At 38.7% G+C, this 22,920-nt stretch overlaps 1 protein-coding gene across 1 annotated transcript in view; it reads left to right on the top strand.

Moving 5' to 3' along the window:
* The first annotated feature begins 473 nt into the window (after positions 1 to 473).
* The window catches only part of SPATA13 (spermatogenesis associated 13), a 170,109-nt gene continuing 147,662 nt past the window's right edge, over positions 474 to 22,920 (top strand). Inside the window, exons 1-2 of the mRNA XM_019286422.3 lie at positions 474 to 571; positions 11,862 to 11,897. Of these exons, the coding sequence (XP_019141967.1) occupies positions 11,871 to 11,897 (27 nt within the window). The 5' untranslated portion in view covers positions 474 to 571; positions 11,862 to 11,870. The remainder of the gene's footprint in view (positions 572 to 11,861; positions 11,898 to 22,920) is intronic.

Below are 22,920 nucleotides of genomic sequence, written 5' to 3'. Positions count from 1 at the left end.
TTGTGGAAAACATCTATTTCTTAAGCTAAATGCAGCTGTGTTTGACTGGTGTCTGTTTTGCCATCTCTTGACTCTCTTTGTACTTTTCATGCAAAGAGTGAGAACAGCGAGGCAAAAGTTGTGTGTTTGAAATACACAGATTTGTATTCTCTATTACTCAGTGTGGATTTGTGCTTCTGCCTGAATGGGATGCTCAGTTCGAGAGACAGGTGGAGACTAAATGGGATTGAAGAGACTTAGGAGTGTTTAATGTATATCTACAGCTATTTGCTTGGCAAAGATGATGACGTTCAATTGCATGCTAATTCCTTTGCAAAGCCAATAAAAGAGCAGGTTTTTTTCTTGCAGAAACTGACTTAGAAATCTAACAGTGTAGAGTGTTGTTGTGGGTTTTGCTTTTCTTTTCTTTTCTTTTTAAAGTTCTCGTGACCTTATTCTTCTCCACAGTTAAATGCAAGAGTAGAGAATTTTAAGGACAAGACGTGAAGGATTACTCAGGAGGGTGCCAGTACTCCCATTTGAGAGTATGATTTGATGAAGGATAGAGTAAAGCAGAAGAAGATGGGCAGTGGTGAGTAGTGTTTTCTGTACTGACAAAAGGGAGAATTTCCTTGGTGAAGTAAAAATGTCCTGAGAGACGACATCAGCTTGTAAAAAATATGTGCTCTCTGTAACTAAGATTGATTAAAACATGATTTGTCTTTAACTGTAAAGAATTTAGAGAAAAGAGAAAAAAATAGAATAAATTGATTTAGAGAAAATTTAAAGAATTAACCACAAATTTGCCATATTTCAAGCTCATGAGGAAATTCCGACTTCTGTGAAAGTGACTGAACAACTCCTCTTGAATATCATGGAAACAAAGGTTTTTCAATTCTGTTTAAGAAAAGAATGTCATTTGCTTCTGGAATCAGTAGAGAGAACAAAAGAGAACACAATTAAGAGATGAAATTTGTATCTTCTGCAATGATAAACAGAACAGGACAAATTAGTCTTTGACTGGAGTTAAGAAATGTGATTAGACATAATTTTGTTGAAATTCTGCTGCTTTGCCAAGGAAAAGTTTTAGTAAACCCCTGAGGCAATAATAAAAATTACAATGTGCAGCTATTGCAGGCAAGGATTGAGGGTGCTCTTGCACAGATATGGTGTGCATTAATGATAAGCCGTAATGTTCAGAAGTGACAGTAGACAATTACTCTAATTTGCTTTTGTCTCAATTAACTTATATTTTCACATTCTACTTAATCAAACTGAGTTTTATTTGACTTCTATCTACTGACAACTGACCTGCTTTCTTTCCTCTCCCGTTCTTCCATAAAAGCAGATGGCTTAATGCACAGAAGCTCATGGCCAGCGAAGCTGAATAAGCTTTGTCTATTAAATATTTTCAGAGAAAAGTACCTGACTTGTCAGTTACTGCTTAGTATATCAAAACCAAAGAAGTTATATGCTTTCTAAATCAAAAATTCAACAATAACTGCAGCCCTCCCATTACAACTGTGCATATGGTCTCATAAATCCATACTCTGTACCCAGCAACTGCAATGTCAATACCTTGATTCCATTAAGAAAGATGAGAGATGATCAGGGTTGGAACAAATGAGGCAATTATGGTCTAAAATGCATTGTCTAGCAAATAACCACGTGCTTGCCTGTAAGTTCTTCAAGACAAGGATTGTCTTTTTGTTCCTGTACAGTGTCTAGCACAAAGGGAATCTGTGCTGTGACTAAATCTCTAAACATTACTGCAATATAAATAATTATAAACCATACTGAGAAGGATTATTTCTGTTTTGGAAAAGGCTATCAGGTAATTGTTCATCTAAATGTATTTAAAATCCCCTCTCTGTTCTTTGTCATTTTCCTAATAATGTCAAGGAAAGTTTGCAAAGGCTGCTTGTGAAACTGCTTGTAAGTGATCACTGAGAATAAGAGTATTTCTTTTAATACACCCAAAATGCAAGCAGTTATTTGATGCTGGAAGCTGGACAGTTTGTTTGATTTAGTGCAGTGATTCATTACCACTGTCTTAACATGACTGGGTCTCCTACTATCCAAAACAATTCCAGTATTTGAATAATTGGCTTTATTACTCTTGGTTTTGTTGGTTTTCATTTTTTGGTTGGTTGTTTTGTTTTGTTGGGGTTTTGTTTGTTTGTTTTGTTTTTTGATTAATGGTACAAAATATTTTGTGTTCAGCTTGAATTTAATAATTAGAAAATGTAATGACTGATACATTAGCTTTTGCAGCTTTTCAGTCAGTAGACATTTCTCAGCCTACCTGGCTGAAATCACTTTCAGCTAATTGAAGATTTTCTCACTCCATTTAGCTGTTAAACCCTGGCATATGGGCATATGGGTCTTGTTATTGAAAATGATCCTCAGAGGAGGCTAGCAGTGAAAATAATATGGAAACAAAAAGAAAATTGGGTTCAAATAAGGTGAAGACAACTCAATGCTCAAATTGGAAATGCTGGAACTGTCCTCCACTTGTCAGAAGAAGAGGGTTTGACAGAAACAAAGAGTGAGCTTTTCCACGCTACCAGGAAATGTGCTGGGGAGGAGCACTCCTCTGAGGCAAAGAGCAGCATAGCCACATAAGAATAGCTGAATACTCTTGGATAACCATGTCTCTGTAATTGCCAAACCACAGTTGGTAGTATGTTGCTACTCAACAGTTGCTGAAATATTGCTTGGACAGCAATTAAACATAGTAGTAATAATAGCCTGGAGTTTCTTTTGAGAGTGTTTTTTTGGTGTATTTTTTGTTGGTGTTCTTTTTCCTTTCATTTAGAGAAAATTAGGGAAGTTAAAATCACATGGACATCCTTAGGAAGATCTCATATGTCAACTACATTGTTTCTGGCCAGAGGAAATCCTTGTACATCCAGCTTCTTAGCTACCTGGTATTGACTTAGACAAGGCTTCTTCTGAAAAGGAATACCCATCATACATTAGCAGAGTTTTCCTATTAACTAATTTACCAAACTGCTCTATTTGTGTGGGGAGAATGTCGGTATACCCTGTTTCAGTAGAACTGCAAGATCTGCATTTGAGTTCTGCTTTTGCTAGCTCTGTTAGTAACTTCGTTATGCTGCAGAGAGCTTGTGCCTCATTGATTTTCCCTGGTAACAGCAGTAACTTCCTCACTAATTTGAAATTAGTTTAGGTCTGGGGTGATGTTTTCAGTCTATCAGATCTGGAAAAGTATCACTCCTTAGGTGGAGGATTGAGGATTTCAATGGATTTAGTGCTTGTTTGCTTCTGTGCTGTAGTTAATTAAAAAAAGATTTAAAAAAAAATACATGGTGGGAATTGTAAAAATTATTTCAGAGGCAACTGAAACCTGACTTGATCCGTCTTATTCTTTTATTTTTTCTACTCTATTTATGTGCCTAATTCAGGAATGACAGAACTGTACTTTGAGTAGACACGGAGGCTACAGGAAAGGAGGTTGCCTGCATTAGTGACCCTATTATTGGACTGAATTTCATTAGCTTGTATTGTGAATCCTGAATAGAACTGAATATATTTTCATGTTTTCCTTATCTTTTGAAGAAGATTAGTATTGGTGAAATATTCAGTTTTAGTTTACTTCAGATATAAGATTTTAAAACAAATTGCTGTAAAGGTATTGAAATAATATTGGTGATGTATATGTGTCCAGTTCATCAACTTCCCATTCAAGTATAAGATTTATTATGCCAGGGTTGGGTTGTTTTGAATGAAATCACACTTTAATTAAATATTTTGTGCTAGTTCAAAGTATAAATCCTGAGTCTACCATCTGTTGCAGTATCTGTATATAAAAATTGCACTCACTAATTACACTGTGCCAGTTGGGTCAGGGATGGCATCAGAACTGAATTAGGTTTAATAAATTTGGAAAAATGTATACATTTAAGATAAGAACAGCTTCAGTATAAGAAACAAGAAACTAGTATGAATAATAACAACATTTTCTTACCCCTGTTAAAGTCTGGTTACTGTATAAAAGGTATCTTTTCGGCAAGCTTGATAATACAAGTCGCCGCAGAAGACTGACAGTGTGGGATGTCTCCTGGCCTCTGTAGTGGTTTGTGATGAGCAATTTAGGAATGAATATTCATAATGTTTTTGTTACCTCCTGGCATATTTTTTTACAGTGTCCATATAAATCCCAAAATTGGGTTAATCATCTGAAAGGGGTTTAATTATCTGAAAGTTAATTAAGAGCTCTCTAGTCATGCATGTACCGTGTGTTTTCACTGGACTTAATTTACTGATAGAAACATGCCTATTAGGATAATTATTAGATTCTGTAAGGAAAACAGTTATAAATAATATTTTCCTGATGCAAAAGACTCATGAAATGATACTGCACTGTGTAACTTCACAGCTCAGGTAACTGTTTTGCCTGGAGAGAAAGAGAAGCATATGGTGCATATTTGGCAGCAGATGTGTCAGTGACATGGAGATTTTATCAATAAAAATGTAGGCTTCTAGGAGAACTAGGTACCTCAAAGGGCAGTAGGGAATGGATAAAATCTGATAGGAAATGGCTTTGAGGATTTAAGTGATGCCCAAAATATGAAATAATAGCCTTAAATATATAATAGGAATGGGGAAAAAAAGCCTTACAGAAAGTTCCTTAGTTTCTGTGGTAAAATATCACTGCTAAAAAGTCTTCAGTTTGGGGAAAGATGACTGAGGAGCTCTTTTAGTGATGTTAGGGTGGTAGAAAGGACTCAATCCAGATGCTGGGTTTGGGGTTCCCTTCTTCTGTGTCAGCAGTACAGCTCAGGAGTCTGCTGTGCCAGAGCAAGGTTGCATGGTTTCTATTTGATTCCTCATTTCTCAACTTTAAAAATTTATCTCTTTCCTATATTCCTGCCCTTTAAAACAGGAACTCACACATCCAGAGGGAGTGCATGGATACCTTTTTGTTCTTCTTGTTAATTTGTCCTTCAGAGATGTACTGATATTCTATTGAGTCATCATTGTGGTTTAAACCTTGATACTGCCAGCATTTGAAGCACATACATCCATATCCAGAGTTTGTGGAGTAAATGATACTGGTAGTGTGTTTCTACCTCTTGTTGAACAGCTTTTAAAACATGTGGTGCTTATTAATGTCTGAAAGAATTGTCTTACTGGTACAGAAATCTAGTATCAGCTCTAAGCCCTATAATTTGGGTTTCTGGTTGTTACAAATGTTTTCACCTTGAACTTTTCTCCTTTTTTTTTTTTTTTTCCCTTCTTAAATCTGTCCATTCTGGGCAAATAGGCCCTTTTCTTCTTTGGCTGTTTGACTCCCTCTGCCACATTCACCCAGTTGCTTTTATTCTGTTCCTGTAATTCTCCTTGCTTTTCTTATCACTCTATGCTCAAATCCAGCTTTTTCCAGTTCATCAATAAAGAGAGTTGTAAGAATACAGGAGAGGGTGTACTCACTTCTGTACAATCACCAAATCCTATGCCTGGGGCCAGACAATCCACTAACCGTGCATTTCAAATCTGTGCCCCAAAGAAAGAGCTGCTAGAGATTCTTAACGAGAACTCTTGAGAAGACTGTAACATTTTCCATGGTCTCAGTTTGAAAAAAGTGGGGACCTGTTTTTGGTGAAAACTTCACACCAAAAATTCAGCTGAAGAGAGACATCCTGTGTGGGAGCTCTCTGCCTCAGCAGCTGACATCTGGCAAACACTGAAGCCCTGGAAACAGCCTCCCAGGACAGGCAGTATCATACACATCAGTTCTAGCTGCCAACTTCATTGCTCTTGCCTATGGTAAAAAGTGTTTTTTCCATCACTCCAGCGGGTGCAGTCAAGTGGAGAGAACTTCTGTAGGGTAAAGGATATTCAAGTGAGAACTCCTCTGGCCTTTGCTACTTGTACTGAAATGTCTCAGAGCAGTGTCAGTCAGAGAACTTCAAGCAGTGCTGGAAAGTGTGCAGCCCTCTATGAGCAAAAATTATTTTTTTGTCATTATTTTGTTTTACAAAAGGCTAAGAAAAAAGAGGCAATTCTAGGCACCTGATTTAGACAACTCTGAAATCTAATCTCTCTTAACCTGAGCTCTCAGAACTATAAATTCGAGCCAAACTCTTCCACATAATTATGTTGACTATTCCCTGTGGTGCAACACTGTCTGCAAAAGACATTGATCATGTGAGCATAGCCCTTTGAAGCAGTTACGACCTGTATTGAAAATTATTGAAGCTTAACTAATTATCCAGTGAAAATTCAAAAGCAGAAAGCTCCTCCTCCAACTCTACATTCCCTTCTTTTCTAGTGAAGGCATGGGTGCTTGAATCAATGGAAGTTTTGCTACTGACTTCTGCAAATCCAGAGAATAATCATGAGTATTTACTGCCTTCTAGCTCTTCTCATTTGGCTGATAAATTATATTTTGCAGTAATTCTTCGATAAGGCAATGGAAACTTTGGTTTCCCTTTCCCTTCAAGTGCCATGGGAAGTTCTGTGTAACTATTACATATCTTGGCATTTGTGGGGTTGACGTTGGTGCCTTTTCTGAATTTCAAAGCAGGTGGCAAAACTTAAGGTTGGCTTTTTTCTTCTGATTGCAGGTAGGGTGAAAGGTGACATTTTTACTCGCTGTCTTAGAGTCTAACATTGCATGTTTTTCTTTCTTACACTTTTGTGCATGATATAAAAGTGATTTAGAAATTGTCAGGTGGACAAAACAATTGCACTGGAAATTTTTCTTGCAAATAAAATTGGGATAATTTTCTTTGAATTCTCCTGGTTTATCATGGGCAGTGACTACACGGTACATTAACTAGAGTCAAATGGAAGATTTTTGTCCCCATAAATACTTGAAAAACAAATTATTATTTTCATTTGCCTGGTCACAACTTCTTTGCTCTCAACTGTTTATCTAGATGGGAAGATTTAAACCTTTGGGACAGATCATAAACAATTTTCAGACTGCGTGTTCAGCTGTGGTTTTTACCATATGAATCTATCTTGAAACCTTAGGGAAAAAAGTTGTACTGTTTTAGTGCTGAACTTTCAATAACAAGTAACTGAAAAATATTTTGTTAGTTTATTCCAGATGCAGAAGCAGATTTATGATTAATCTTAATTATGAGTACCTTTAGAAAAACAATCCTTTTGTAAATATTTTTAAAGGGGGAAAAAAAGAGGGAAATTCAGAGAAATAATGTTCATTTTTACCTGACTAAAATCTGATTGTCCTTTTCTCAAGGGTTATAAGCACCTAACACATTGTAATGTGTACTGATAGAAGCTGTTACTCTTTTGTGAAAGAAAGCAAAGACACATTCCCTACAGAGGCTCACAGGGACTAAGCATCTCCAAACCACTTGATGCTTGACTGTTTAAAAATATATTTTGTTTGCTTCCATGCTGCCCAGAAGAATTTTCAGTGCCGTGAGCCCCACTGAGTGGTGCTAGTTCATGCACACATTTCTGGTTGCATTAATGGGTTTTGCCTCCACTTAGTTTTTGTATAATCTACAGGTGTTGCCCTGGATTGAGGTTTTGTATCTCCTACAGCTACTGTATAGCACACCACAGAGGTGTGCTGCAGCACTAGACATTTCTCATCCACACTCTTGCATCCTGGCTAATTTGAAACAAAATTGGCACACAATAATGGGCTTAAATTGCACTAATTTACAATTAGTTGAACAAAATTAGTTTAGATTAAGAGATACCTTATTCAGGGCGTTTGGTTTTTAAAACCTTTCTGCAAGCTATTCTGCCATGTTTTCTGCTCAATATCAGGCTTCACAAAGGTACAGGGATGAGCAGAAGGGTGTTGAGCTCCTCTCCAGAGCCAGCACACTACTGGCACAGAGGGTCAGGGTGATAGGGGTGGGAGCAGGGGCCCAGCTCCTTGCTGACCCCACTCCTTCGAAGCCAGGAGCTGCATCCTCCTTATCCTGACCTCGGGAGGGAACTTGACAGGTCTCCACGCTGGGTGGCTCAGGGAAAAGGCAGCACATTCCTCATCCTCCTCTGGAGAGGAGCTGGGCATGCCGTGTCATAGGGCATTCAGGAAAACTGCTTGTCTTTTAAAACCTGGATGTAGCTATATGTTAGCTTGGAAAACACGCCTAGTGCTGCAAAGCACTCGGTGACTTATTTAACACATTATTGGTGGTGCACTGCCTGTTCAGCTTGTTATGTAAATGCTCTCTTGCATGCAAAGCCTATCAAGGTCTATCGAGGTCATATGAGCAGTTTGATATGAGCAGATGTGATCAGAGCTCATATGACATTTGTTACTGCCCCTTCTCTGCCCACTCTGAAACGTGGCAAAACAGATCATGCCTGCAATAGGAAAATCCACTGTAGGAATGGGAACATGCAGCATTAGCTAGACACACCACACCTGTTGTCTATGAAGAAACCTGTGGGGCATCCTGTGGAGTGTCACAGTTGCTTGCCTCTAGGAATTATGATTTTATAAAAAAGAACGTATTCAGAGGGGTGGCGGTGATCTTTCCACAGCACATGCATCTTGTACACCACAGACAAATACAAGTTGGTAAAGGCTGTAGCACAAGATATAGAAATCCACTGGCCTAGTCTTGTTATCATTTTAAATCAACCTGCTTGTTTTGTATGGAGAATGCACTTTAAATAGCATCCTCTAAACTTGTTAGCACTTTTCTATCTCCCTTCTTGTGACTAAAGTACTTTTCATACTAGAAAAGCTCACAAGAGTGTTAAATTCAACTTCTTTAAAGGCTAATAAAGCAAGTGCATGCTTGCTTGGTTCTGGTGCCTGTCAGATCAGCTTCAGCATTACTGTGGAAATAGATTAGCACTGCTACAGTGACTCTAATTCTTTCAGCTCCTTGGTAGATTATTAGGCATGCTGTGTATAAAAAAAAAAATACCTCCTCACTGCAGTAAGAGATCTGAACCTGGGATCATTAGATAATACTATGTACAGACTGACATCCCATCTTACTGTGAGCCAACACTCGCTTGGAAGAAGACTGTACCTTGTAACAGAGCTTCTCATCACCCCTCTTCCCAGCCTTGGATGCATGGATCTTCTGTCCCAGGATACAATGATATACCTTATCCAGAGTGCCAAATTAAGATTGTAGGAGTTAAATGAAACAAGAAATAAGCAGCAGAATTAATTCACATAGCTAATTGGTAAAAAAGCCCCAGAAATCTCCGGTGAAATGTACAAAAATATATGTATATAAGAAAAGCCACAGTGTAATGTCTGACAATAAGTGAGGGATGAAAAATGCCTCTAGAAATTAGCTGGGGAACTAAAATTCACAACTTTAATGTATACTAAAAATCATGGACTCAGTAGAAAAATTAATTGGTTCTGTTTCCTCCATTCTATATCCTCTATTAAGAGCTCACTGTTCTTAAGCAGTAATTACTGATTTCTGTTCCCACAGAGCACAAAATATTATCACTATGTTTCTGAGAACGTTCTCTTCAAGTTCCTAGCTGTCCTTTTCCTTGAAAAGTACTTACTCAATTTCACTAAAGTCAATGCAATGATTCGTGCTCTTGGTTTTGCTTGGAGATTTAGAACTGACAAGGGGCTTATGTGCTTGAGAGTTCCTAAGTATTTTTTAGCTTTATCAATTAGAGTTGCCTTTATAAACAGTCTTGTTTATATCCTTGAACCATTGCAAACTACAACATTGCATTACAAATACAAAGCATCAATGGTTCAAAAAAATGGTGTATGCCAACTGAAATTACTGAGAACACACTTCTGCTCTGAGTCTTGTTTCAGTAGCTTTATTTTTAGTTAAACACCAGAAAGTAGCTTGTATGTAGACCTGCTATGGCAGCTGGGAGGATGCAGAGCAGAGAGCATCAAGTCTGGCTTGTGGTGAATTAGCCTTAATTATTCAAACTCATGAGTGGCTTAACAAAAACCAATCATTGCTTTCTCTCTTCTTCCTTCTGGCCTCCCTTAGCTTTGCTGGTTCCATTGTTTATTGGTGTCTGTTACAGTCCAGTCTGCCTGTGACTGGTACAGATAATCTGGGCTGCTGGATCACAGGCAGGGAGCCATAGATAGGGGATGAAGAACAGCTCTGCTATTGTCCCTTTACTAGAAATTAATTATAGTGATACCAAAGAATAAAAACCGTTCATCAGTTTTAACGGCCAGTGATCTATATGATAGCTTTAACCTAAAGAAGATTCAGCAATTACAGTGAAATTACAATTTCTGATTGAGATCAGCTGTATTTATAATTCTAAACCTTGTGTAAAGTTTGTCTAGTCTTTAATGGTGTTAATGTCAAAATTATTAAAACTGCAAAAATAAAGTGGCAGACTAGCTAAGATCCTATACTGTATTCAATGAGCCTTTCCCTGAACTGCAGAAGCTGTATTTAGAAGCATCAGATGATTTTCATGCTTCCTCCATTAAAGCTTGAAGGTATATTCCATATTCTTAGGTTATTTTCTTAATTTTCACTATTGGGATAAAAATCGACATTAATTTGCATAGTGCTGAGTTAAAGCCTGGAGATAAAAATCCTGCTGTGGTTCTTCAGTATGCACAAGTGCAAAGCTGAGAGGCGCTGTTCATAACTCAGTGTTTATTGGTCTGATGGCAACATCTGTACCAGTGAATGGAATGGGACAAGACTCCCTCTCTGCAGGGCAAATAGTGCGACTCATCTTGCATTCCTGCAACTGAGTTCTCCAGCCCCCTTCCCAAGCCTGGGCACCTCCATCCACAGTGCTTATCAGGCATTATTTGCTGTCTCCACTTGGTGTGGTGAAAGTGGGAGCTGATTTAGGCCAAAATCGCGCCCTTTAATTTGCTGGTGCTGTTCATGCCAGTGCAGTTTTGAAGATGTTTTAATCAGAGAGTTAAAAGGTAAGCTTCTTGCACAGAAGAGAAGGAAGAAGAAAATGATAAATGTAAATATTTTAGATGATTTTTGGAATGGGGAAAATACTATTGTTAATGCATTCATCTAGTCTCATAATAAATGCCAGCATTTTAATTTATTATCAGATGCAGCAAAGAAACTGTCAGTGTAGTGAACAGCTACACACTATCAAATGTTATTCACTGAGATGTAGTTTAATTCTTGATGGCTTTTTGAGTTGGAAGTTAAAGAACACGTAATGTAATCGTTTTGCAAAAATCCACTTTACGGGCCTTTTTTCATTTTTTCTTCCTTTTCTAAAAAACACCGCAACCCCCCAAGTCATCCTGCATCAATGGATACGAATATGAAATAGTTGAATGAATGACCTAAGCTCGCACAATGAAGATACCATTTTAAATGGCCTAGATAATTTGGCATCTTTATTTGTTGAGAATCTGACCTAACACAAATTGTATCTTAGATCCAGGCAAACTAGGGTACAATTGCTGGAACTTCAAGTGTGTGACATTTGTCTAATCCATGATGAAAACGTCAGTAACTGATCTCAGCAATATTGTTTTACCCATTGTGTGCTGACTTCAGCATTCGAATATGGGACCTATTCAGGCATTGATGCTTACAGATTGTAGCTCATTGATTTTCAAGCCTCCTACTCTTCAGAAAAACGTTCTTAAAATGTGAAATAATCTTTCTGGATAAGTATTAAATAATCTGATTTCTTGTGCCTTCTAAAGCAAACCTTGACAAAGAAAAATCAGTCACTGGCAGCAGATGGGATGATATGTCTAATATAGCTCTGCTTTCTCTTTTTTCTGTGATTAAGTTGTATGTAGACCTCTTGAATGTAGAGTTTTCCATATAAAAAGCTGCTATTAAGGCCATGAAGAGATTTTCAGGGATTAGCAAGTGCTGCCTGCAACTTTCTGCATTATTTAATACACTGTCCCTATTTCAGTACATTGACTAGTTTCTTTTGTCTCTTTCCAGAGTTTCCCCATGAAAGCCTTCAGTACTCCCGACTTGGTAAGAAGAGTCATTTTTTTCCCATGTGATACTTATCCTATTGATTTTAACAGAAATGCACTTTCATTGAGCTTGCAGATATGCAGAATGTGTCTCAAGAGCAGTGAATTTTCTCAGTCTTGGCATCTTCATTCTTAAGAGCCTTTTCAAAATGTAAATTAGAGACCAAGCCTACAGAATCAGAAATTTTAGAGCACATGCTAATTGCAGAAATCTGAGATGGTTGCTCTGAATGGTAGGTTGTCAGTCAGGCTTGCATTAATGTGAGCTCTGAGGATTTGTATTGCTAGCTTAGAGTAACTCAAGAGGAAGCACAAATCTTTTCTCTCACAGGGATGGCAGAGCTAACTCCCAACTCTATCCACTTGCCCCTGAAGCTATTTTAATTATTGTGATCTTGTTAGCATAATTCAACAACTTTAAAAATTAATTCAATGCAGGTCAGTTAGAAACGGAAATGGTGTTTCTCACACTGCAAAATTACAGCGTTACACAGAGATCTAAACTACTGGGAAGCTATGGGGCAATCCAAGTGTTTTTAGGCTTTTGGATTACAGGATTTTTGAATCAATAAACTCTCATTTAAACTAATTGACAAACTAACCAACACCTCAAAATCCTGCAGCTAGTGTTTGCTTTTAAGCTGTAGGGTTATAAATAAATACAGTCATATGAAGATGTGGGGGATGTTTCCTGAGCAAGTAGTAACTCTTCAGTTAAAGAAAGTTCATCTTTTAGATAGATTAAATATGTTCAGAGCACTGCATTTGAAACAGTAATTTTTTGGAGTTCACTAGAAGGGAAAATGTGGTCTGATAGAAGAGTAAATGAGTTGAGAGATGTGGTGCCGTAGTCGATGCTTCCAACAGGCACGGAAATCACTCAGCAGAGGTCATTGTATTTCTGTCTTACGGTGTGGTTCAAGAAACCCAGGATGTCATGTCCTTGCTCTGACAGGAGTGCCTGAAGGATTCTTTGTCTGTCCTGCAGGTGGAAGCAGCAGGAGCCGTGATACTGCAGGGCTGGCTCTTGCTGCGGCAGTTCAGCATTCTCACAGACCAGTTCACGCACCAAACTCACAGCCTTGCTTGCAAGTTTTCAAGGCTGACTTGTTGGTCTTGAATATATTGCTTTATTATCATGAAAAGGAGGTTTCAAAAACTGTGTATTGACATATAGTGAAACAGGATATTCTTACCAGCTGATGGCAGACTGGAGAGTTGTAGTGCAGCTGGTTTGCCTTTGCAAAGAAATGGAGGTGTGAAAATTTCTGGGGAAGTCACAATAGTGGGCAACAGCAGGGGAGATTCCAGGACTGATTCAGAGCAGGCTACAGACTGCCAAAATGCTCTCAGCATCCTTGCCATGGTCTTTGAAGAATTACAAAACTAGGAACAAGATAAATTGGTCTGATTTGAATCATACAGGGAATGGCTCAAGCAGGTTTGGGAATTCTGCTCTCTGTCTCTGTAGAATTATAATAAACCTTTCTATTAAATTTCTTGCTTAAGCCTGCCTCTTGTAAGAAAGATAAAGAACACAGTGGTTGGTAGCACAACAGACATCATATGTGTGTAATGATGACTTAAAGGAGCTCTGGGAAACAGTACAAAATATCTACTGATGGAGGGAAGAAGGGGATGTCTCTGACATCCAGCAGATGTACTAAATAGTTTCACTGTCTTGTGCTGGAAACAAATGTACCAGGAGTGTCTTCACAGAGTTAGGCTCTGTGACAGGAGTTCTTCACCAGCTCAGTAACTTTCTTTGTGTAAGACTGAAGAGTAAGGTCTTCCAAAACTAATTTGGCCAAACTGTAAGCCATATGACTTTTGTGTTTATTGTGTCTTGCCCTGCCTGAATCTTCTGAGTACCAGCATGTGATTTTACTTCATCAGAGTGGTGGTACATGCAAGATTTTGTGCCCTGGAGTGAGAGCTGGGAAAGGTACTAATGTATGTGGAATTGCACAGTACAGGAGAAAGAGAGATCTAGAGATGACTGCTATGCACAGTCGGTGAGAGCAAATGTAACAGCAGCGGAGAGTATCAGAGGATCTTTAATGTGGTGAGTGTATTACGTTTTTGCCTTGTGAGACTGTCACTGCCAGCTGAGCTGCACAGTGGGGATGAAAATAGCACATGTATGAACGTTTGGTGCAGCTGTATTTAGGACATCATCTTTTAAGTCAAACCCTGTCTTCTTGTATCTAGTAAGAGCAGTTATGCAACCACTGCAGGAATGGCAAGAGACACAAGACAGGAAATGTTTCTGATGAGGATAAAAAGTGAATTGAGCTGGCAGACAGGAGCTCTTCTGGCTTATAAGAAAAGTGGAAGAGGAGATCCTTCCAGAGTCATGCTGGTGCTGAAAAATGTGTGCAGGAGAGAAAAATGAGAAGCTGAAAGAAACAGGAAGAGAAACAGGGAGAAGGATGAGAGACAAGGCAAATTAGCTGGGGGTGTAAATGAAGCCTGGAGAGATAGCCCAGTGTACATTAGCAAAAAATAGCACAGGAAAGGTGAAGCAGGATGGAAGAAATTTGGGTTGGACTGGGCTGAGAAATGAGCAGGAAATTAGAAATAAGATTTAACGTGGCTTGCATGTTGCTCTTGTTTATGTGAATATATGGGCAGTGAACTCTTCCACAACAGTTACTATCATATTACACAGCAATAAATGCTATCCCACCTACACATTTCCTATCTGTTGCTAACACAGGGGACACTGTATGCACCTTTGACCAAAAGCCACAGCAGGTCTTGCAGATAATCACCTCAATTTTCCATTTCCAGGTATTGATTGTCCAGAGAGGACAGTAGAGTTGAAACTATAATGATTGGACTTTTCATTCCCAGTCTTTGTAGTTTTGGGGGTAGCTCAGGCTACTGCAGGCACTTCACCATTTCCAACAAACTGGTTTTACACTAGGGATGGTCAATAACTTGCTACCAGAATCATTTATACTTGCATCCCTGTCTCAAAATTTGTAGTAGTTTAGGGACTGATGCAACCACTCAGGTTCTTTTTTTCAGCCTGTAAGTAACAAAGACAACTCTCTTTTGCTGATCAAATTCCTCCCAGGAACTTTTGGACAACCATGAGAGAGATTTCTTCTCTGTGTAAATATTTAAGCAGTTCTTCATTTACCTGTTCATGTATGTTTGTTGTACATTTTTAGTGGTACATTTTTATCCATGTACTAACTATGCACCCGAACTCTAATGTTTTCTGGGCTGTTACCCTTATCGTACTTACACTTTAATGGATGAGATAAGCTGCACTAAAGGTATCTTGTGTAAACTTCTGATAGTTCTTTGATGGCCTACAGACATGTTGATCATTAGTCCATTACCTATGTACTTATCCCTTAACAATCCCAAGCCATTCAGTTGCACAGTTTTGGTAATTCTAAATACAAGCTTCCTGTGCCTAATGCCTGCTTTAACCTTGCTGTAATAAACAATTGTAAACCCCAGATTAGGCATTGAGCTGGGACCAGGCCATAGTCATATGCCAGGGGCCAGTGCAACTGAAGAGGTAGTATGTTAGGTTATGTTATCCTTTTTCAACTTAATGGCTACAAAGTAGTGTATTTGGAGTGCCTTACTTTATGTTATTTTGTGCGTGCAGGAGACAAAATTTCCTTTTAGAACAACACATTGATGCTCTGAATCACTGAGAATGCCATTTGCTGAAAGTTCTCTTCCACAAGCCAAAAAGGGCACAGATCCAAACTGATGCTAAGCACTCTGTAGAATTTCTTAAAATGTAATTCATCATTTGTAGTAAACTTCAGAAAAAGGTACTTCTCACGTACTCATACCTTCTTGCTAACTTGTCAAGGAGCCCAGTCTAAATCACAGAAATAATTCAGCCCTTATAATACATTTTAAATGTTACCAGGTTTTAGCAAACTACACAAAAAATTTTTAGTTCATTTCTTTTTTAAAGGAATTTAGAACAATTAATGTGGTTTTGACTGAAAAATGTTTCCAGAAACCCTTTTCTACCAGTGACAGTGGAAAAGGGGATGTTAGAACAAGCAGGATAAAAACCTTTTCCAAAGTAATAGAAATTATTTGCTCAAATAAGAGTTAACATTTCTGTTGATTATAGTTCAGCTGATATGAAATAAATGCACTCTGACATATTAATTCTCCATAGGGTCACAGTCATCTTTCTAACACATACACTGTCATTTACTTAAAATCAATTCAGCTGCTAGTGGCGTTATTAACCTTCTAGGAACATTACATCAGATGTCTGGTTTCAGACTAGAGCTGTTTAGACACACAGGTTCCCTCTTGCACGTGCTGTGGAGGGAAGGAATAAAGCCTTGCAGGCAAGGAACTGAGCTGAGCAGTGGGAGGTGTCTGGGTTCACCTCCTATAGCTGCTACAGACTTCCTCTATGGCCACAGGCAAGTCGTTCTGTCAAAAAGCACAAGCACACACCTCACCAAATCCTTTTCCCCCAGTGGGTCTCTCTCCCTTCAGTAACATCGACACCATAGCGCATGGATCTTTTTTTGGATATGCACAAACAGGAGACTTTCTGCTCAGTCTGTTGAAGCTCATGGCCTTGAGTTAAACATCATAGCACCACAGCAGAAAGGCATTTTACAAGAAAGAATCCTGACCTCTAAAAAGGTTTCAGAAAGAAGTGGGAGAGAAACACAAAGTTGCTAAGTGGCTTCTTATAGCTCCTCTACCAGGTCAGCAGTAGGGAGAGGAACAAAACCCTGGTCTGTGATGCCTGCTGTTACTGATCTCAATCTAACAGCCTTCCAGTTGATGTATGGCTTGTTCCCTCTCATTTGAATTGTCACACACGTTTGGTTTTTATCTAGATGACTGGTTTTGTAAGATCTTTTTAAACAGAATTTTACTTTTTGCACCTGCTCTCTGGTGTGCCTTTGGTGGACAGACAAGGAAATTCAGTATAGGAGAAAAGTGCTGTGATGGCTTTATAGTGGGAAATCAGACTTCATAAATACAGCATGGTACCAGAGTGCATGAAAAAGAATTATTTGGTTAGTTAAACGTACCTTATTTCCAAAAGTCACTTGATATTTTCCTGTCTTACCAGAAGATGTTTAAGGAAGAAAGTGGTTAAATAACAGATAAGGAATCAAAGAGTTATGAATAAATGGTCAGTTTTCATGATACAGAGGTAACTATAATCTGGATTTATTAGCTGATGGATCAGACAATGATTATGGCAGTGACACTAATTAAACGTCTCTCAATGACAAATTAAAAGGAATAGGGTGTCCCATTGGGGACAATGAAACCCAGTGATCTCAGGCTTGGCCACCATTCTTGGGATAGTTTGGAATAGTAAGGAGAGAGCAAATAATCTCTCACCTTGCCAAAGAAATGGCCTGTTGAATGGCCCTTTAGCTCCAGACCTCTGGGTCATTAGATGTGCACTGGGATAGAGAAGTGTCTCTATGAGAAAAATGAGCTCAACTCATTTTTCTCTTTAGGCTGGAAATGAATAAACAGAGGGAGGGTGTAACAGTAATATATGGAGTTATGAATGTCATGTGGAGGTGGAATAGACAATCATGATTTAGTGTCCAATGAAATTATCAGGTATACAGACAAGAACATAAGCAAGGCTGAGTACTTTATTATACAGTCTCATAATTCAATTATAGAACTAGTTATTACAGAGACAGTGTAGCACCCACAAATGTCAATTGCTTTAAGAGTAAGTAGACAAGTCAGAAGAAGGTCCATCCAATATTCCTAAATACAAATGCACTTTGGCTTTGGAAGTCCTTGTGCAAAGATTGCTGAAATCTGAAGTAATCAGTAAAAAACTATGGTAAACGTGCCCATATCTTTACTTTTACCAAAGCACCCAGCAATGGCTGCCCTAAAAATATAAAGGCTGGCTAGGCAGACCTTCGGTTTGAACTCCAGTGTCTGTTTCTGTGTTCTTATGGTTACTGCAGACTCAAGCCTTTGGTATTCTAGTTGGTTTTGGTTTTGGTTTTATGTGTTTATTCACTGAAGGCTGCTGGAGACAGGGATTTCTCTTGCACTATGGGTGTGCAGTCTCTAATGGAGTGGGATGGGTCCCTGATTGTTCCCCAGGGCCTGATATGCTACTTTCATACACATTGTAATTAAAGTTAGGTAAGAGCCAATTGAAAATGTGCACAGTAAACAGAGAATCTAGTTTGACATGCTCATCCCACAGCTAAAGTTCTGCAGTTACTTCCGTGGGAACCTGGCACATTTTTTCCTTCCTCTAACTCTTCCACTTTCACAAGGCTCTCACTTAGAGCCACACAGTTCTTCACTGTCCACAAAAGTAAGTGCTGACTAAAGTAAGTACTGACTAGCACAAAGCACTCTGCCTGCAAGCTTTTTCCTTCAAAACTTCCCTCATGTGTCTTCCAGTGTCCCAGAGATACAAACCTCACACGTGCCATCGAGGAAGGGAGAGGATACTTCCTGGCATGGAACCGTTCCCTGGCTGTCCCAGAGATTTGAATCACTTGGTTGTAGAGCATCAGCAGTCAGCTCCAAACCAATTTTTCCCCAGCATTCTGAGTAGTGTCCAGACCAAATATCAAGCTAAAAAATAATCACTTTTTAATGTGTGAGATTAGGTTTCCTTTGGTAACTCAGTGATGGTACCAATCAGGATATTTTCTAAAATTCACAAGGACATCAATGAGGGCTGTTGACTAGAAAGATACACAGATTAGAAATATTGATTTTATTAGTTAGATTCTGATTTTTGGGTTTTCTTTTTGCCATTAGTACTGGGTTTTACTATACATATATATCTGGGCAAAAATAGATTGGCTTCACTTTAGTTTATATTGTGTTTGCTGTGAATAAAAACCGGATTATAAATATTTTACATGAAATTGTATTAAAAGATATGTGTTGTAGCTTTAAAGTTCATTTAAACACCCGTCTTATTCATTACTTTTGTAAAATCTTGGATTTTGCCAAGTATAAAATTTGGCTAAAGAGTGGGCAGATGGTAACTCAGTTATATTTTTGAATAATGTTGATTTAACTGGAAGGTCTGCTTGGTGCTTCACTTAAGGAGAATCTAAGGCAACAGGGGTCTACCTGAATGGAGTTATCAAGAGTACCCTGCTGGAGGTGGGATGTGAAAGATCTTCTCTGACAGCAACCATGAATGTCTCACCAGATAAGCCTTAAAAGGACCATCAGAGAGGAAATACATCGTAGCACCATGCCAGTGACTTTTGTTAATTAAGAACAATGCACCGTTTAGACCCAAGGCTGGGGACTGCTGCTTTGAGCTCCCAAGGCAATGTTTTGTTTGTAGAGCTGGGGAATGATGCAATGTTACTGAGACTGGCTGGGACAGGATGCAATCCTTGCAAATGCTCTCTGGTTGTTACTCTTTAAGAGGTGCGTCTAAAAGAAGATAGTATATGTCTTAACCCTGGACATTCTGAAGGGGAAAAGAAAACAATGAAAAGCTCTTGAGCATCTCAAAGTCTGTGGATCAGAGATTTTGCAATGCATTCTTCCCTCTTGAAGGTGGTGTCCTTGAGCACATGCACATTCCTACTGCTAGCAGATTCCTATTGCTAGAGCAAGTCTGGGATCAAATCCCTCTCTTTAAATTTGATCATTGGTTCAAAATCAGAACCACTGGCTCTGAGATGTGCTTTGCCAAATACTTCGTTAGGGGCTTCTCTTAAACTTGCTGGGCCAGTAGCCCAGAATTGTGACTTCTGCCAGTTTGCATTCAATCGCTTTTCTTCATGTTTCCTTAGTTACCATATAAAACAAAATTTGCAGCAATATTGTGGTGGAATGGGAGGAAAGGAGGATTTCCTAGAACCTTTGTCTCCTTTATGACAGTAATGGAGGATATAGTTGGCATGACATATTTCTTGAATCATAACTTCAATGTTTGTTTTACTCATGGCATAATTTCTAGCTGTTGCTGATACGTATGATTTACTGAATGAACTGTGCATTGATCCTGCATTACTGTGAGCTGACTGTAATGAAGCGATTTCTTTCAGACCACCAGAAGGAGCTATTGAATTCAAAAAGCCTTTCCTTCAAAGTAGGAACTCCTAGTACAGCAGGGCAACCCGTAGGATAATAGAGCAGGCACACTGTCTTCCTTGGAAATCAAGCCAAGGAGCAGATTCTCATTTAGGGTCTGCATCTTTTTCTGATCCACTGTACTGAAGAATCAAAACTGATTTTACAGGGTTTAAGATCCAAAGAGATGAGAAATCTATTGAGGCAGGTTTACCCACACATTTTTCCACGGAGTGTGGAACCTGCTGTTTTCCATTATGTCACAGCTCAGAGATGTTAGGCTAACAGACCTGAAAAACGCTGGAGAGTTAATGGCAATGTCCATAAGGATAAACAAAACCCGAAGTTTTTCTTATCCATGCTGACTGGCAATCAAAATGCACTGGCCACAGGTTAAGGGTCTTCTGAGGTGATATGAAGATGTGCCACTATTTACTGTGTCTCATGATCAGATTCATAAAATGAGGCATGAGATTTATAGCCCACCTTCTATGAGTTTGCCCTTTATATTTGACCAAAACCCCTTACACTAATAGAAAAAATATTATTTTGCTTTGGCCTGTCTTCCATTTACACCTTTTTCTGTCTGACAGCAGCCTGAAAGTTTGTGATGATTGCTTGAGGGTGGTGCATTCTGTGTGTCTGTGTGTGTAGCTTTGAATGAATATTTAAATTAATGCTTAATTAATAAAATGCCATTTGTCACTAAGCTTCAAATTGGAATGCACTATACAATTTGGTAAGTCAGTGTTTCCAGCATATTAAAAGAATATTTGTTTTAAACACTTGTATTATGCATGTCTTTGGATTGACACATGGTAAAAATGTGTCTGAGGAATAACTTTTTCTAAAGACCTGCAGGCAGTGGTTGAGGCTGACTGATCTCAGCACTGGCTTTTATTTATGTTGACTTTCTTACTTTATAATGTACTTGTTCTCAAGACGCTCTGCTAGTACTCAGGCATAAGTCTGGGTGTGTACGTAGAATAAATCAAATATTGCTCTGGGAAGCTTACAGTGCAAATGGTAACTAGACATGAAAAATATACATAATAAAGTAACAGGAGAGAAAGGAGCAGTGAGGAACTGAAGGATAGTGGTGTGGAAAGCAAGAAAAGGTCTATTGACTGGACAGAATATATGTATTTTGGAGGTTTCATATGTTGGGCTTGCTCTTTGTTTTCTGTGCCTTGATAATGTCCAGTAGCTTTTTTCAGACATGATGATCTTGTGTTAGATACTATGCTGTGCAAAGGTGGAAATTGAAGGTTGTTCCCATCTGAGATTTAATCTGTATGATTGAGATCTAGGAAAAAACAGTTGGAAAATGATTACAAAGAATGGGTACTATAGGCAATGAGTTTTGTGTCAAAAACTCTTTATAAATTTATAAATGCTTTTGCTTTTTTTTTTTTGTAGCAGTATCTCACAGAGATGTCTTCTTCCAAAAACAGTTTAACATGCCCTGTGTTCTTTTTCTTGGGAAGTGGGAACTAGTTAGATTCAGCTATGCATCTGTAATGACCTTGTACCCTGACTATTGACATTTTCTGGAGTTATGGGGCTGTTGCTTTGATTAAAATGAGAAACAACCACCAATCTGTGCTCAGCAGCACAGTGGGCACTAGGACCATATCAGCCAAAACACCACAAGTTGTCATGCTATGGATTTTCATCCCCAGAGCTCTCTGTCATTGTGGCACAAACTACCAGAGGACCTGTCTCACCCTGAGCCTGACTTTCTGCAACAGCTATATCTCATAGAAACAACAGCATCATTAGCACTCAGAAGACAGTTTCCAGTCTTGGAAATATATCTTTTCTCACAAAGAAAACTTTCTCCTTTAAATTCTCCATAAACCTGTATCTTAAAGAAAAAAAAAATAGCTTCTACTAAATTAGAGCAAGAAGACACTTCATGTTATTTTGCCTCTCTGACATCAAACTGGTGCTTAAATAATCCTTAAAGAGCCTAAATAGACAAGTAAATGAAGGGAGACAGTAAGAAGTCATTTGCGGAAAGAAACACCTTTCACTGTGCACGAGTTTCTTTAGAAATACACAAATATGTTACTATCAGTATATTATTTAGAGGGAGATTAATCTTATTTTATCTTAATGAAAATAACAAGGCTCCCTTATGACCTAATCACAGGAAACAGATGACTTCTGTCTGCCCAGTTAAACCTGGCTGAAGTGGCAGCATACATTGTTCTGTCCTTTTAAAATGTGCATCAGATTTCTATGCCTATGTATGTCCCTACAAAATTCTACTTTTCTGTCTTATTCAGAAGTCGAGGATAATTGGACACTGGCTGGTTGGTTTGTTGGACTTCTTTGAAAGGATCCTGGTACTGGGAGTTGAGCTACGGGATTGCTTTGTTAGGATTTCAAATAATGGTTATGTGATGTGGCTTTTGTACCCTCTATACACTGAGGGCTTAATTTTTGCCAGTGCAGGCAATAATGTACAGGAATCCAGCTACATGCTGTCATCTACAGGTTTGGAGCATTCCTTAGCTCTTGCACGGTGCTTGGCTTCTTCTGGCCACAGGACTTAGATTATTGGAATAAATGAATTTTTACCGCATCAGATTGTCAATATACTTACGACTCCCCTTGGTGAGTCTAATCCATCCAATGTCAGTGCAACTTTTGTATGAGAAGGTATTTGTTGGCAAGAATAAAGGGTTCATAGTCTGGCCTCTTTCCAGTATTGCAAATTTGTTACTCGTGGTGCAGTTACTGACTAGTAGAAGGAAATATATTCAGAACATTTTGATGGCCTCCTCATTCAGTAGCAAGCATCTGTCTAGAGTCACAAACCAGACCCACAGAGCAAGCAGGAGAAAGTCAATGCATCTTTGAACTCGGTCTCAACACTCAGTATAAGTTTTCAGTATTAACCTCAAGTCACGTCAGCGTTCTGAAATGTCAGTACATACACTCCCTCCTTCAAG

Source organism: Corvus cornix, chromosome 1 (assembly GCF_000738735.6).
Source record: "Corvus cornix cornix isolate S_Up_H32 chromosome 1, ASM73873v5, whole genome shotgun sequence".
NCBI classification, from domain to species: domain Eukaryota; kingdom Metazoa; phylum Chordata; class Aves; order Passeriformes; family Corvidae; genus Corvus; species Corvus cornix.
Note: the sequence above shows the minus strand (reverse complement) of the source record. Positions and strands in the feature narration are given on the sequence as shown.